The sequence below is a fragment of the Oculina patagonica genome, chromosome 6 (genome assembly GCF_052425735.1).
Source record: "Oculina patagonica isolate OP01 chromosome 6, crgOcupat, whole genome shotgun sequence".
Lineage (NCBI taxonomy): Eukaryota > Metazoa > Cnidaria > Anthozoa > Scleractinia > Oculinidae > Oculina > Oculina patagonica.
The window spans coordinates 6,863,770-6,879,043 of record NC_135763.1 but is presented as its reverse complement, the minus strand read 5'-3'; the positions used below and the strand labels follow the sequence as shown (position 1 = coordinate 6,879,043).

General features: G+C 38.4%; 4 protein-coding genes across 4 annotated transcripts in view; 1 reads left to right on the top strand and 3 right to left on the bottom strand.

Annotated features, from left to right (window-relative positions):
* Positions 1–15,274, top strand: part of LOC144658478 (uncharacterized) — a 199,856-nt gene that overhangs the window by 71,629 nt on the left and 112,953 nt on the right. The gene's annotated exons all lie outside the window — the stretch shown is intronic.
* The window catches only part of LOC144656588 (uncharacterized), a 507,005-nt gene that overhangs the window by 407,711 nt on the left and 84,020 nt on the right, over positions 1–15,274 (bottom strand). The gene's annotated exons all lie outside the window — the stretch shown is intronic.
* LOC144656258 (flavin reductase (NADPH)-like) lies at positions 324–9,512 on the bottom strand. Its single transcript, XM_078516493.1, has 6 exons — positions 9,430–9,512; positions 8,206–8,322; positions 4,403–4,573; positions 2,043–2,245; positions 660–767; positions 324–485 (listed from the first exon to the last, which is right to left on the bottom strand). Exons 1-6 carry the CDS (start codon positions 9,510–9,512, stop codon positions 388–390), a joined length of 780 nt encoding a protein of 259 aa, XP_078372619.1. The 3' UTR covers positions 324–387.
* LOC144658498 (flavin reductase (NADPH)-like) overlaps positions 473–15,274 on the bottom strand; it is a 136,262-nt gene continuing 121,460 nt past the window's right edge. Inside the window, exon 5 of the mRNA XM_078518928.1 lies at positions 473–595. The gene's annotated coding sequence lies outside the window, so the exon portion shown is untranslated. The remainder of the gene's footprint in view (positions 596–15,274) is intronic.

Sequence of the window (15,274 nt, the reverse complement as noted above, 5' to 3'; positions counted from 1 at the left end):
GCAGGCGTCTGTTTACGTTTTTTAGCGCATTTAAAAGAGTGGGCGATCGTGAGAAGGCTGCGAAAGGGCATATGACACTGCCTTTATATTAAGTATATTTTATATTTGGTTTAAAATTTTTCAAACCAGTTTGATTTTTATTTTTCATTGTCTATGTTTATTTTCATAAAATCAAACTCGCTGGTTTGAAAAATTTTAAACCAAAGATAACTGAAATTAAACCACAACATATATTTTATCAGAAGCATATCACCTAGGTGATATGCTTCTGATTTTACATATATTATCTACTGGATAGTAAGTGTTTCATTTTAACCAGCTGGACTGTGTTTCAATGTTTTGTATAAAAATAATCATTGACTAGCATCAAAGGCACTGATGCTGAAGTTATACATGTAAAGAGCTGTGTACAGCTGTTATTTTTATGGATTGCACGCCTTTCATGCTAGCCAATAATATTTCCGTTATTGTCTTCCCATAGCAATCTACAAAATATATCAAATCTAAAATTAGTTATTAACCTAAATGGATCAGTAATCAAATACTCTAAATCCTATCTTGATATTTTTTTTTTCTACAAACATAAAGTTCTGTAGTTTTTTTTCTTGGACATTTTCACAATCCAGCAATTGCAATTCCTTTTCTGTCATACTCATTACTTTCTAGAGTCTTCAGCATACATTCTGCCACATCTGCACATGTGATCTTGTTTGTTGTTCCAGTGTTACATTGCCCTTCTTCAACCTTATAGTTTCCGGTCTGTTCACCTGAAAAAGTTGCAAGTCATGTCAGTCTCTTAAGAAGCCCAATTTCTCTATACAGTCAAAGCTTTCTATTTGTTGTGGTTTACAGCAATATGTGACTCCTGAAGTTCAAAATTCAACTAATGATTGCGTTTTCCCTGCAGCCAACTGAATCATAATTATGACGACAGCAAACAAGCTATGAAAAACAGAAACAAACAAAATGGATCAAAATCTACCAATCACATTATTGAAGGACGTGACCTTTTGACCCAGTTGAAGTAAACTTCTGTTTCCCGGGAGGTCCGCTAAGATGATTGATGGCAGCAAAAAGTGTACACCATTTGTTGAGGGTTGAATTTTTAGAGTTTGCATACCACTGAAATGGCAATAAAATCAATTAAGTTGCAATAAAAAGGCTAATCACAGGTTCGCAGCTTTTTTGAAATAATTGCTGCTGTCCTTGTGCAGCACCTGTCAAAGAGCAATACAAGAAGCTGGAAACATCTCATTGCAGGTGCAGGGTCTAATTGAAAGCACTGACAGCAGCATTTTTGTCCCCAGAGCTGATTGTCCCTCTTAGCTGGCCATGGCTGAGGCTGGGGCACAAGGAACAAGTGGCTCTTGGGACACATGACTTTGATTTGCTGGAATTGAACAAAGGGAATTTCAAGCCTAGCCTATCAAAACAACCCTTTTAATAGCCTACGTGGCCCGCGTTCAAAGGGAAAGGAGAAGGGGAGTTCGGGCGCGAAGTGCGAGGAGAGAGCGCGAAGCGCGATTGGCGAAGGGGGGAAGGGGAACGCCTGCCCTGACGCTATTGTTTTTTTCATACTGCCCCTAAAGTGTTCCCCTTCCCCCCTTCCCCGATCGCACTTCGCGCTCTCTCCTCGCATCTCGCGCTTCGCGCTCGAACTCCCTTTCTCCTTCCCCTTTGAACGCCGGCTACGCAGGCTACTGTTTTAAACTATCGTATAACAAAGGGATTTTACATTGTTTTATTTGATTGGTTGTTCCTTGTATTTATTTCATTTCATTCACCCACCAGAGAGCAATAGAAGAAGCTGGTACTGGGTCTTATTGAAAGCACTGACAGCAGCATTTTTGTCCCCAGAGCCGCTTGTCCCTCTTAGCCAGCTGAGCCTGGGGCACAAAAAACCAAGTGGCTGTGGGGCCACATGATTTGATTTGTCATGTGTCCAAAGATCCTAGAGCCACTTGTTTCTCGTGCTCCAGGCTCAGCCGGCTAAGAGAGACACGAAGCTCTGGGGATTAGAATGTGACAGCGGGTCTACATACCCACTAGTAGCCGACATGGTCTAACAATTGTGTAATTCAATGCCTGTGGGTCACTGCTTTCCAGCATTTTTTCCATGGTTGCCATATCCTTGATCACTCCATTAAGAAACAGTGGCTTTATAACCCATTCTAGAAACCAGTAATTGTTTGGTCCTGGCTGAGTACACCATGATGTTACAGTCACTAGCCGAGTGATTTTGTGCCTAAGTAAGGAAATAATAAAATAATAAAATACTGAGTGAGGTATTTTTTTTTTTACTTTCAGAACATAGAGTTACAGACAGCACAAATAAGAAAACTGTGAACACTTTGATTTAACTTGGACATGAAACGTTTTTTGTACAAAACCATCAAATGACCTGACAGCTCAATCTGCGGGAAACAGTTATAAAGAAATTGACTGTGATGGAGCCAAAATATCTTCCAATGAAAGTATAACAAAAGTGTTTATGGTTTTCAGATTGGCACAGCAACCCTAAAATTTTCAACAGAGTTAAAAAATAACTCCAGTTTTAGCAGAGCAATGTCGCCAATGGTGGTCCAAGAAAAGAATGCTTGGACACTAGAGACAAATTCACAACTGATTTTAACATTTGCTTAACTTTAGCACATGCTTTTAGCCAGGATTTGTAGATGGTGGCACTCAAACTCTTACTGTCATGTGGGGATCAAGACCCCGGGGGGGGGGGGGGGTACTCCCTATAATGGCCTATACGGGGAGGCTCCGCCCGAAAGGGGTACCTTTTTCAGGCTTCAGGTATATAAAAGAGTAGGGATTTCACAAGTTTAAGTATATGAAAGGGTATGGAAATCTGTCATTTGGCTATTTAAAAGGGCCTTTGATTAAAATATTTCGAACAGACGCATTTTTTGGCTGTATTATTTTAATTTATTAAGCGCTACATAAAAATGACAGGAAAACGTCCTATTTTAAGTCCCCGCCATGTCTCTTAGGTATATGAAAAAGGTATCTTTTTTCAGTTAAAGGTATACGAAAGGGGTACAATTTCTGCCAAAAATGGTATATAAAAGGGTAAGGGGTTAGAACTTGGGGCGGAGCCTCCCCGTATAAAACTTTTTTGAGTACCCCCCCGGGATCAAGACACCACCCTCCTTACATGGTCTGGGGCATGCTCCCTTAAAAAAAAAATGCAAAATTTAAGTATCTTTGTTGTATTTTCAGCAGTTTCCATTTGCATATTAATTTTTTTTTAAAAGTTTTCAATTCTACTTACCGTATTTACTCCAATAAGTGCCACGGCGCTTATTAAATTTTTCGCGCCTCAAGTGTGGTGCTTATTCGAAGGCGGCGCTTATTTGAGGGTGGCAATTATTTACAATTTGGACGCTACAAAGAATCTTATCTTTTACACTTATTGAAAAGAGCGTCTCTTGATCGTCAGTATTTGTCTCTTGCTGAGACAGAAGTGGTGCTAGCTGTCGTGGCAAAGTTTGTGGCCTTCACAACATCTACAGAACTACGTATTGTAAGAGTGTTGAATAGAAAAACTAATGGGATGGGCGAGCGATAAAACAATCACTCATAACTGCAAAACATCGCTTTTGATGCAAAGAGACGTTCAAGCTTGTTTTAGAGTTGCTTTGTAGTGTCGTTTTAAGTTAAACGAAATTCTTTAAATAAGCGCCGCATCGGGACTGCGGCGCTTATTCGGGGGCAGCGCTTATTAACTTTTTTGTCCCAAATGCGGCGTTTATTAGAGGGCGGCGGTTATTCGGGAGCGGCGCTTATTCGAGTAAATACGGTACTTAATAATAATTCAACAATCAAGATGTGAAGTAGTACTTGTAATAATGTTCTTCAAAAATTAGGCATCTACACCACAGGGGGCCCATACAAGCGGCGTGACTGTTTGTATGTTCGAAATATTCATAAAGAAATGTATGGGGATTTTGAACGGGTCTTATGATCGAAAAATAAATTCTAGTAATGTCTATGTTTAAGGTCAAAATAAACGTTAACTTACCTCAGCTGTTGTCTGTTGTCGTTATTGAGCCTCAGAATGCCGAATTTGGACGATTTGAAGGGTTTTGCGTTGACTGTTGCTTCACGTAATAAGAAGCAACAATCAACGCAAAACCCTTCAAATCGCCCAAATTCGGCATTCTGAGGCTCAATAACGACAACAGACAACAGCCGAGGTAAGTTAACGTTTATTTTGACCTTAAACATAGACATTACTAGAATTTATTTTTCGATCATAAGACCCTTTCAAAATCCCCATACATTTCTTTATATTTCGAACATACAAACAGTCACGCCGCTTGTATGGGCCACCTGTGTCTACACAGGATACTCAATGAGCCATTGGGCTGAAAACCAGGTTTAACACATTGCTCACCTACTCATTGCCTCTGTGATGGCATTCATGGACTCCGAGTAGAAAGTGGTTGGGTTAAAAATGTTTGCATAAACTCCTAAACTGGACAGCACAGCATCTTTTCCATCAAGAGCAGCAGCAAAACTCTCCACATCACAAGCATCTCCCTTCACTAACACTAAATTTTCATGTCTGTTGAAATGAGAATGTTGAAATAAGAACAAGAGTGAATGTCTGCCATTCACTGTTGTTCATATTCTTGTAACACAGAATGAAATAAAATACTGGTATCCAAGAAATGTTAAAGAGAACTTTATGAACACTAACATAAGTTCTACAAACAGTAACAGCAAAATATCCAGCTTTTTACAAGTGAGGTAAGGCCATCCCAATAAAATGTTTCGTTTCCCATCGCCTGACCGACCCATTTTTCCAAAAGTAAAAAAAAAATAATTCCAGATTCACTTAGCCTGCGAATACAGCCGCCTCTCATTCGCGTCCTGCAACGAAGAGCGAAACACTTCGCTCTTCGTTGCGGGACGCGAATGAGAGGCGGCTGTATTCGCAGGCTAAGATTCACTAGTCAAAGAAGCAAGTACTTCAATTTACAAGCACACGATCGTTTTAATAACAACAATTGTATGATGTGAAGTAATAATGAACGAAAATACCACGTTTTCGAGTTGACTTTGTAATCAGCCTTTCTTACTTAGCAGCCTGGCCTTTACTGAAACCCAGAACCCTTCAAGTGTCCATTCTTTTTTGTTTTGTTTTTGCCGACCGAACGATCCACCATCACAAGAGACGGGGTGATGGGAAACGAAACATTTTATTGGGATGGCCTAACTTCAATTTAAACTGAGTGAGGAATTAATTTTAAGCTTAGGCCATCCCAATAAAATGTTTCGTTTCCCATCGCCCCGTCTTTTCGTCTTTTTGTTCCAGAGAAGGCCGGGCTGCTAAGTAAGAAAGCCTGATTACAAAGTCAACTCGAAAACGTGGTCTTTTCGTTCGTTATTCCTTATCAAATGTCTAAACAGTCTTTAAATAACGTAGTATCGATGTTTATTAAAGACAAAGACATCATATACCAATCGTTGTTGATAAAACAAGATCATTTGCTTGTAAATTGAAGTACTTGCTTCTTTAACTAGTGAATCTGGAATTTTTTTTTTTTTTTTTTTACTTTTCGAAAAAAATGGGTCGGTCGGGCGATGGGAAACGAAACATTTTATTGGGATGGCCTTACAGAAAAAAAAAATATTTATTTAAAAAAAAATAAAAATAGTTTTGGATAGGAGGGTCTATTGAATACAAAAACAGGGTAAATTTGTTTTTCCTAATTAAAATGACGACCAACTTTTTGGAATTGCTCCGTAAAAACTAAAATCTTAAACTAAGATGATTAGCGTCTTACATAAGATAACCACCATCTAAAAAGAAGACTGAAGTGATCTTAGTTTAAGATAATACATCTTAACTTAAGACAAGTAAAGACTTATGTATTTGTAAGATTCAAATCCATCTTAATATAAGTTTTTGAATGCGTCTTAAAATAAGACTGGTCCGTTTTATAATAAGATTGTGTCCTCTCATCTAAGATTGCTACTTCTTACTTTAAGATTGCAGACTCTTAACTTTCTCATTTCAAGAGAAAGAACATCTTAAATTAAGAAGGTCTTTCGACTTAAATAAATTTTAAGATGATTTCAAGATCGGTAAGATGGTGTCATCTTAACTAAGTCACGTTACGTCTTAAATTAAGAAAGTGGGCATCTGCAATATTTTGAAGTCAATGTGGAGGATATAACCGTCTGTACAATGCAGTCATGTGTGCAAAGGATTTTATGGCATGTAAGGTCGAAATGTAAAAATTTTGGTGCCGTAAATTTATCACGGCCAAGAACCAGAATTCAAGTGATATCATACCGACAAAGCCGAAACTTCCAAAAGAAACGGTATGAACATTTGCGACTTTCCGTTTCAACCTTTTTAGGAGGACAACTTCAGCATTTTTCGAAATTATCTAATTTCCGGAAAGTTGATGCTTCTTATCAAAATAATTAAGCGGGATTTTCCGTCGCATGAAGGAGAACGTTTTACTGACCGCCATTGCTCTTTTACGTAAGGAGGACCTCTCGGGAAACAGTACAATTTTCTGATTGGTTACTTTCGATCCAAAATGGCGTCAGTTGTAATTGAGCAATGTTTTGATTGGCTAATTTCGATCCGAAATGGCGTCAGATTGCACCAAAGTTCTTCGTTTCAGTTCGTGAGTTTCAGGCACTATTTGCTGTGAATAACAAGGGCGCTAAAAACTGTTAGAGAAAACAGTATTCTGTTTCCACTTGGCAAAGATATAATCTTTAAAGCTGAGGGAACTCTCGGAGCTGGAAGAAGATTTAAAATTTGGTCTAAATGTTTGAAGGTAAACTGAAGCAGATGTGAACACAGTTTCAACACAGGTGACCAAAGCGTACTGTAAGAGTTTATATGGATTTAAAATTGAGCGTAGCATGAGCATTTGTATGGATTTGAAAATAAGTAAAATATATCCTTTTTTGAAAAGCTACAATAAAGCTTGAAACCTTACCTGGTGTCCTTATTTTGTCTTTCTAGTGCTTCGGAAAGCCATACGCGCGATACTCGTTTCAACGGTCTTCCACACCGCGTTGAAACGAAAATCGCGCGTACGGCTTTGCGAAGCACTAGAAAGACAAAATAAGGACACCAGGTAAGGTTTCAAGCTTTATTGTAGCTTTTCAAAGGAAAATAAAATATTTTTCAACTCAATTTCAAATCCATACAAACGCTCATAGTACGCTCAATTTTAAATCCATATAAACTCTTACAGTACGCTTTGGTCCCTTGTGATTTCAACACTCTTAACACCCGATTTCTGTTTTACCGTCGATTTAAAACAGCTATAAGGCCTGTATGTTCGTTTTATCTTTTTCTTTGTGTATATTTTTGTCTGGATTTATAAGCATAATAAAGTCATTCTATTGATGTTTGTAGTGTTTTCATTTATTTATGTAGAACAAGCCAATTATGAACGCAAATTTTCCATATATATGCCATTTTTAGTACTAACAATTGACCGTTATTTTTGAAATCACCCCTTGGACCTTAAATCTTAAATTAAGACAAGAAACATCTTACGAGCAATTGAGATATATTTGAATCTTAAAATAAGACGAAAAAGCAGCTTACCTGGGCACCACGTATATAAGATGTTAGGCATCTTAATTGAATGTCAACACAATCTTATTTTGAGAGGATTTCAAATCTTAAGTTAAGATGATACTTCTTAGATTAAGAAAAAGTTTCCGTCTTACCTCGGCACCAATCTTAAGATGAAAAAACGTCTTACTTTAAGATTTTAGTTTTTACGGAGTGGCTTCTGCTTTAAAATATTTAGGAGTAAGTGGCTTCTTGAAAAAAAGTTATTTTACACCCTTGATAAGACAAGCTTGACTGGTTACAGTCGCTTTCTTTTGGAGACATTGAACCGAACTTATTTATAATTTGACTTGAACACACTCAAGTTTAGCTGTACGCTAGCATGCAAAGGCATTTTCAGGTTTCAGGAGACGAAAAAAGGCTCCTTCTTCGTGTAGAAGCACAGAACACGTCACAATAGAATACTGCATCGCAAACCTTTTGTTTTTATTATATTCCTCGTTCTTTTGTCCTTTTGTTCTCTATTGTTATGGGTGAACTGTGTCTTCTACACGAAGTAAGAGCCGAAAAAAAGCAAATGCTCTTGCAGGCCACTAGCTCGGTAGCTGCGCGATGTTTATTAAAATTAAATGATCACTCACTGAGTAGTCAGTTTCTCAGGCGTTCTCACTACAGCCGTCACATGATGTCCTTTTTCCAGTGCTTGTTTTACCACCTCGTTTCCTGTACGACCTGTAGCTCCAAAAACAACAAGAGCTCTTAGAGCTTACAACTGCGCTGGTCTCGTGAGCACTTAAGGGAAGCCATGTGGGGGGAACAAAAAATTCCCCCCCCCCCTCCCCTTTACCTGCGTCGAACAATGTTGCGAGTGACAAACAAGATGGTAAGAAAACACCTTGCGTGACATTTCATGGTTGAGTGGTTCCATCCGAAATTAAACATTTTTCTTATATGCTAATGGTGGCCAAATTTAATTCCCACGATCCTGATCTGTGAAACAAAAAAGTCTTTTAAATCAGCATACAGTGTTGTCTTGAATTACCGTTCAAAGATTGAATAAACAGCTCCGAAAATGTAATATTGGAGCAAATAATTAAATCAAATTTGAGAAGAACACTAGACCTGTGTTTTGCTGAATGGGTATTCCCCGGGGAATTAATTTAGCAATGACGTAACCCATGCAAGTCAGGGTTAGTCTCAGTGGTTTTCCATCAGATTTCAGAAATCCTCTAGATGACACAGCTCCAAAAAAAAAATAACGCTAAGGATTTGTTTAGTTTCCGTTTGTGGCAGATTGAAACCTTTCAGAGCATTGCGTGATTCTTGCCGATCAGTGCCTTGTGAAAGTAAAAATTTGCTAACGCCAGCACATTTCAGGACACAAACGTAATGTAAATAAATGTAAATTCTTGCCCGCTAAAGCGTATTTGTTTAAAGCGTGAAATTTTAGTATTTTCTTCGATTCAAACTTTTCAAAATACTTCACACTGAATTTTGTAAGGAAAGATTAATGGCTTCGCAAAGATTTGAAAGGAAGCTGATAATAGCTTTGAAAAATTACGTGACTCGAGGTCTAGCCGATCGAAAGTGAAACTTGTCATGTCAGCACATTCTTTTACACCAACGTAATGGTATTTATTCACAGATTCTGGCCCTCTGAAATATATTTTTCTTTTGACGCATGAAAATTTAGAAATTTCTTTGAGTAAAACGCTTCAAAATCGGACATTTCATTTTAAACATGCTTATTAAGACCAAAGCATTTGAAAATTTCCCATTGGTAAGTTTTTTCTAGCTTTTAAACCTTGCGTGACCCGAGCCCGGCCGAGCGGGGCATCAGTCTGGTCACTGAGAAAAAAAAAAACCGCTTGCAGAGCAAGAACTGCACAGCGCAGTTAACAAGTTTGAGCTTTTTGAAAGGACTGCTGTCTCCCGGTGCCGCCGCCATGTTGGATATGAAATAGTCGAGGCGGGACTGGGTCAGAGAACTGTCACATGTCGGGAAAGGCTGGGCACCAAAGAGAAACTGGGGATACCTACAGCATGAATAAATTCATGAGGCGAAATTTTGCTTGATCTGCATCTTTTAAAACGCTTATTTCTCGGCTGATATGGGTGTGATTAAGCTCAAATTTTACAGAGACATGAAGAAATGATGAACAATTGTGAAAGTCATATTTTATTTGGTAGATTGTACTTAACGGCGATGTAATAGCCACGTTAGTGCCAACTTGGTAAAAACATGATTTTGTGGCAGAGTTTGCGGAACGAGTAGGAGACAGCACACTGTGATCTTGTCAAAAACTAATCAGTCAATATCTCTAGAGTGTCATAACAGAAGCGGATTTTTTTATTTAAAATTTGCCAGCAAGTTAGGGCTGTTTACCGTATTTTCTCAATTAAACGCCCCCGGCGTTTATTTCAAACTTGGCTCCGTGGATCCGGCGTTTATTTGAATGGTGCAGTTTATTGGTGCAAAATGTTTATTAAACAAGGGTTTTAAATCATTATTTGTGACATAAACGTAATTTGCCATCATACCTAAACCATATTATACCTCAAATAAATGCCTGGAAGGCTTACTTACAACTCTGGCTCGGGGACCCGGCGTTTATTCGGGGCCCGGCGTTTAATTGAGAAAATACGGTAAATGCGCAAATTTTAATTTACTGCCTTCTACCTTTTTCTAAAAGCGCTCTTTTAAAATTCCGCCTCTGTTATGACACACTACAATATCCATAGTTTACCTATCTGCAGTGGCAAGTCATGAAGGTCTGTATCCGCGCTGTATTCTCTGCCACAAAATTGTCGGAAAAGTCCAAACTTTGAAATTCCCGAAGGTGTCCCGACCAAAACACGATCAGTTTCCAAAGGAGAGATGTAATTATGGTAATTATATTCCACGCTTTTATGGTGAGAACAATGCTTTTTTATGAAGGACACGATTGTTTATGCCGAACATGAGTGCAGAATGGCAAAAACAAATTGAATAAAAATTAGCTCAAAGACTTTCTACGTACAATCTATATAAACGTATAACGCCAAGTGTTGTTTTAAATTGGTTAAATTATCAAAGAAACAGGAATTTGATTTTTTTTTTAATCACGCGCACGCAACCTGTTTACCATATTTTTGTCCAGTCATAAATAAATGAGCCTAAGGTGTCCCCCGCGACCTTAAGGTCGCGGGGAACACCTTAGGCTCATCATCATGCATTTATTTAAAGCGTATGCACGAAGTACAACGACTGACATCGTCAACTTTACGACGAAATATTTGCACAAAAATATGAGCACGCGCGTGTGATTTGATGTGTTTGCGTGTGGAATTGTTAATGTATTTTTTGAAAACGCATTGTTCTCACCATAAAAGCGTGGGATATAATTACCATTTGGAAACCGTGCTTTGATCGGGACACCTTCGGAAATGTACGTAAGGGGTGCATCGGATCGAGTGGGCCGTGTACTCAAGAAATTCCGCGTTCGGACGGCATTCAAGCCTGTAAGAACATTAGGCCACGTATTCAGAAAGCCGAAGGATAGGCCAGCGATTAACCGAATGGCAGGAATTGTTTACAAAGTGAAGTGCCACGACTGCTCTTTTACGTTCATCGGGGAAAGCAAGCGCTCGTGGTCCTCGCGCGGAGCCGAACATGATCCAGGCCGCGCGAGCAATAGCGAATCAGCAATTAAACAGCATGCTGAGTCAACGGAACATAACATCCATCCTAAGGACGCCCAGATCCTCGAGCGTGGTGTAGTCAGTTACAGCAAGAGGCTTTTCTTGGAGTCGTGGCACTCCACTTTGGACAGCGACGCTATCAACGAACGCAAAGCTTTTCCTCGCGCTTATGTGCCGTTAATTCGAAATTAAAATGTCGCACTAACGCACGGATTCAGTAGCGCGAGCTCCAACAAACTTTCACTAACTCTGATGAAGGTGAACAGATGTCACCGAAAATTTAGAAAAGAAAAACAGATCGGCTTAAAAAATCTTCTTTAAATGTCTTCTACCGATCGCACAACTGGTTCCAGTATTTTCAGTAATATCATTCTGCAAGTTACTTTATGTTTATGCGCGCAGGCATGGTGATACGTGTTTGCGTCAGCTGTCGCACGCTCAGTTCGTCAACGAAAAATGCAACAAAATGATTTGGAGAAAGACTTGTTGCGATCTGTCGAAAAATTCGCGCTATATGTTATTTGTTATAAGAACATTGCAATACAGCTGCTAACAAAGATGGCCGTGCGTTAAAATCTCTTTCAATCGCCCCAAGAAAACATTGACGTCAACTCTCCTTTTTAACGTTCATCTTTTTGTTTCGTAAGAGAGCGCACAGTCATTCTTGCAGGGTTTCCTTAGTCGAGAACAGTGCTTCAGGAAGGAGAATGTAATTAGGGAAATAACTCACAGGAAAATGAGAACTTCAGTATTTCTCGTCTTATGCGTTTTGAGTTGCTTTTGTTTAAAGTTTGTTATCTATGATGTCGTTGGACAAAAAAGGTGAGATTCGTAAAAAATGGCGTAACTTCGTGCGCTTAAAGAATAAACCGTTATTGAGCTTTACTACCATGGATAGTATCCATGTTTCTACTGTGGCAGTGCTGTGTAGAATCAACATAGCATAGTCTTTACTTTATTTTAGATTACTTTTTTCTGCAACTAGAGTTACATTCTTTTTGAGAACCCGGTCGGGGACGGGGCTCTTCTTCAGTTGGACTATACTGGGGGGCTCCGGGGAAGTACCTTTTCGCTGGAATTTTATAAAAGGGGTGACAAAACTGTAAGCGAAACTGTAGCTATAGGCGAAAGTGGAAAATTACGAAAAGAAATACAGTATCGATCCTCTCTTTAGGTATCTAAAAGGGGTGCCATTTTCTATCGAAGGTATACGGAAGGCTTACCTTTTCTGTCAAAAATGGTATATGAAAGAGTAAGGGGTTTCGATGTCGGAACTGAGCCTCCCCGTATTAAAACAAAACATGTTTGAGTATCCCCCTCACCGAGGATCTTGAAACTTGTAGTAAACTACACTGATTGAAAACGTCGTTGGTTGAAACGTACTATAGCGACTGACTAAATAATAAATACACGTGGCAATCGCTAATTTTTATCGCGTCTTTATGAAAATCACAATCTCAAAGAAAAGTACTTGGGACACCAATTAGAACGCGACAATTCGTCACGAATGCTAGGAAATAGAGATCCCCCTCCCACCCACCCCCTTTACAATGTTACAACATTGGAAGTGGAAAGAGGGGGAATTACTAGATATTTTATGTTTCAGACGGCAGAAACAACAACAACAACAACAACAACAACAACAACAACAACAACAGCAAGTGTCCTTCTCCCATCGCCAATCTGAATTACTTTTTGCTCCGTCTGGCGTACCAAGCTTTCGTGCGCTTTTCATCTTCTCGAAAAAAAAACGAGTGCAACCCAGGTGATAGTGAAATCTCCTACGTAATACTACTTTTTAAGGGTTCGCCGCAAGATTTGTGTGTGAAAGGCCCCGTGTCAAGTACAAAATGACTTGCTATTAACTTATCACGCACAGTAAAAAGTAATGAAAATGGAGAATTTGGTCCTGAAAAAGAAATGAAACATACTTCGAGACAAAAATGAATGTGACCAATCTGTCAGTGGGGGTTATAAAGAGAGAAGCAGAGACACCAGTAAAGGTCAAAAGGAAGGCTTTATTAAAGGCTTATGTTTCCTTCTCCAGCAAAACATGACCCACTTTACAGTGTTTTCTAAACAACACGTAATGTTCTACCCTATTACATAAAACCTTGCTCATAATTAAAAGCCTTTCCGACGACAAACATGCTTGGTTAATCAGAACTGCTATGATTTTAATAGTAAGGTGGCTCTCCGCTGTTCAAGAAAATTTATTATCCAACACCGTTCCATGAAGTACAAATCACGCGCGATGCAAATACGTATTTTGCACGTTATACTCAGCCAAGATTACCTTTTTGGTTAGCTGGACACCCAGTGGTCACCAGCTCGTATTCCAAAAGCTCTCTTCGTATTCTGTCTTTCGAGGAATTTTCAATTAGAACCAGGAAACGAAGATCACACATTGCCTTTGCCAAGAGCAGTGTATTCCGATTGGTTTGTGTAATCGAACGAGTGTTTACGGGAGACGCCTTTTTAAACTTTGAGAGCATCGGTTTTATTCGGCATTGGAAACTATCAAATTTAAACCGGACTTTTTTTTGTAGAATGGAAACACTCTTCCGTTGTTTTGATCAGATGCACGGCGGTGCTTTATACTTTCTTAGTCGTGAACTGGAGATTCTTACAGAAGATGCCCCAAATCGTAAAGCATAAAGATCATGTTCCCTCCGTCAGACAATGTTTGCGTAATAACGCACAATTAACTTTGAAACAAATCATTTTATGAAAAATTCCTGCAAATGTTCCACAAAACTGAATGAACCTGCACTGAAAAAAAAAACAATTTCTGCAACAATTGTCTGAAGAATCTTAATCGACACAGGCGATTTTACTGAGAAAGTTTAAACAATTCTGATGCAAGAAAGCGGATGGATAATAAATTGGTTCAATGCGAAGCCAGCGTTGCGTACATTTTTCTCTATTTTTGTTTTTTGACTCGCCAAAAAGAATTGTAATGATTTGCCGTTAAGACTTGATTGAACTTCACAGCAGGGCAAGCATGTCTGTCGATAAAATTGAATGAACGTCACTTATCCTACAATAAAACTATCTGAGGACACAAAATACAACAATGCGCCACAGTCAAAAACACTACCAAATTCCTAATCACAAGTGACTTCATAAGACCTTGTATTTTCTTGTTTTGGACTAAAAACACTAACATATTCTTGATTATAAATAACATAATAAACTTTAGTATTTCTTGTTTAAAGACTGAAAACACTACCAAATTCTTGTATATCTTGTTTAGAGACTAAACACTACCAAATTCCTGATTATACATGAAATAAAAAACCTCACAAACTTCTTGTTTAGAGAGCAAGGGTAAGCATGTCTGTCGAGAAAATTGAATGAACGTCACTTATCCTACAATAAAACTATCTGAGGACGCAAAATACAACAATGCGCCACAGTCAAAAACACTACCAAATTCCTAATCACAAGTGACTTCATAAGACCTTGTATTTTCTTGTTTTGGACTAAAAACACTAACATATTCTTGATTATAAATAACATAATAAACTTTAGTATTTCTTGTTTAAAGACTGAAAACACTACCAAATTCTTGTATATCTTGTTTAGAGACTAAACACTACCAAATTCCTGATTATACATGAAATAAAAAACCTCACAAACTTCTTGTTTAGAGAGCAAGGGTAAGCATGTCTGTCGAGAAAATTGAATGAACGTCACTTATCCTACAATAAAACTATCTGAGGACGCAAAATACAACAATGCGCCACAGTCAAAAACACTACCAAATTCCTAATCACAAGTGACTTCATAAGACCTTTGCATTTTCTTGTTCAGAGACTAAAACACTACCAAATCCTTGATTATAAATGGAATAAGAAAACCTTAGTATACCTTGTTTAGAGACTAAAAACGCTACCAAATTCTTGATTATAAATGAAATAAAAAACCTCACAATCTTCTTGTTTAGAGACTAAAACATTACTTAATTCTTGATCATAAATAAAATCACGACCTTAGTATTTTTTGTTTGGTGGCTATAACCACTAC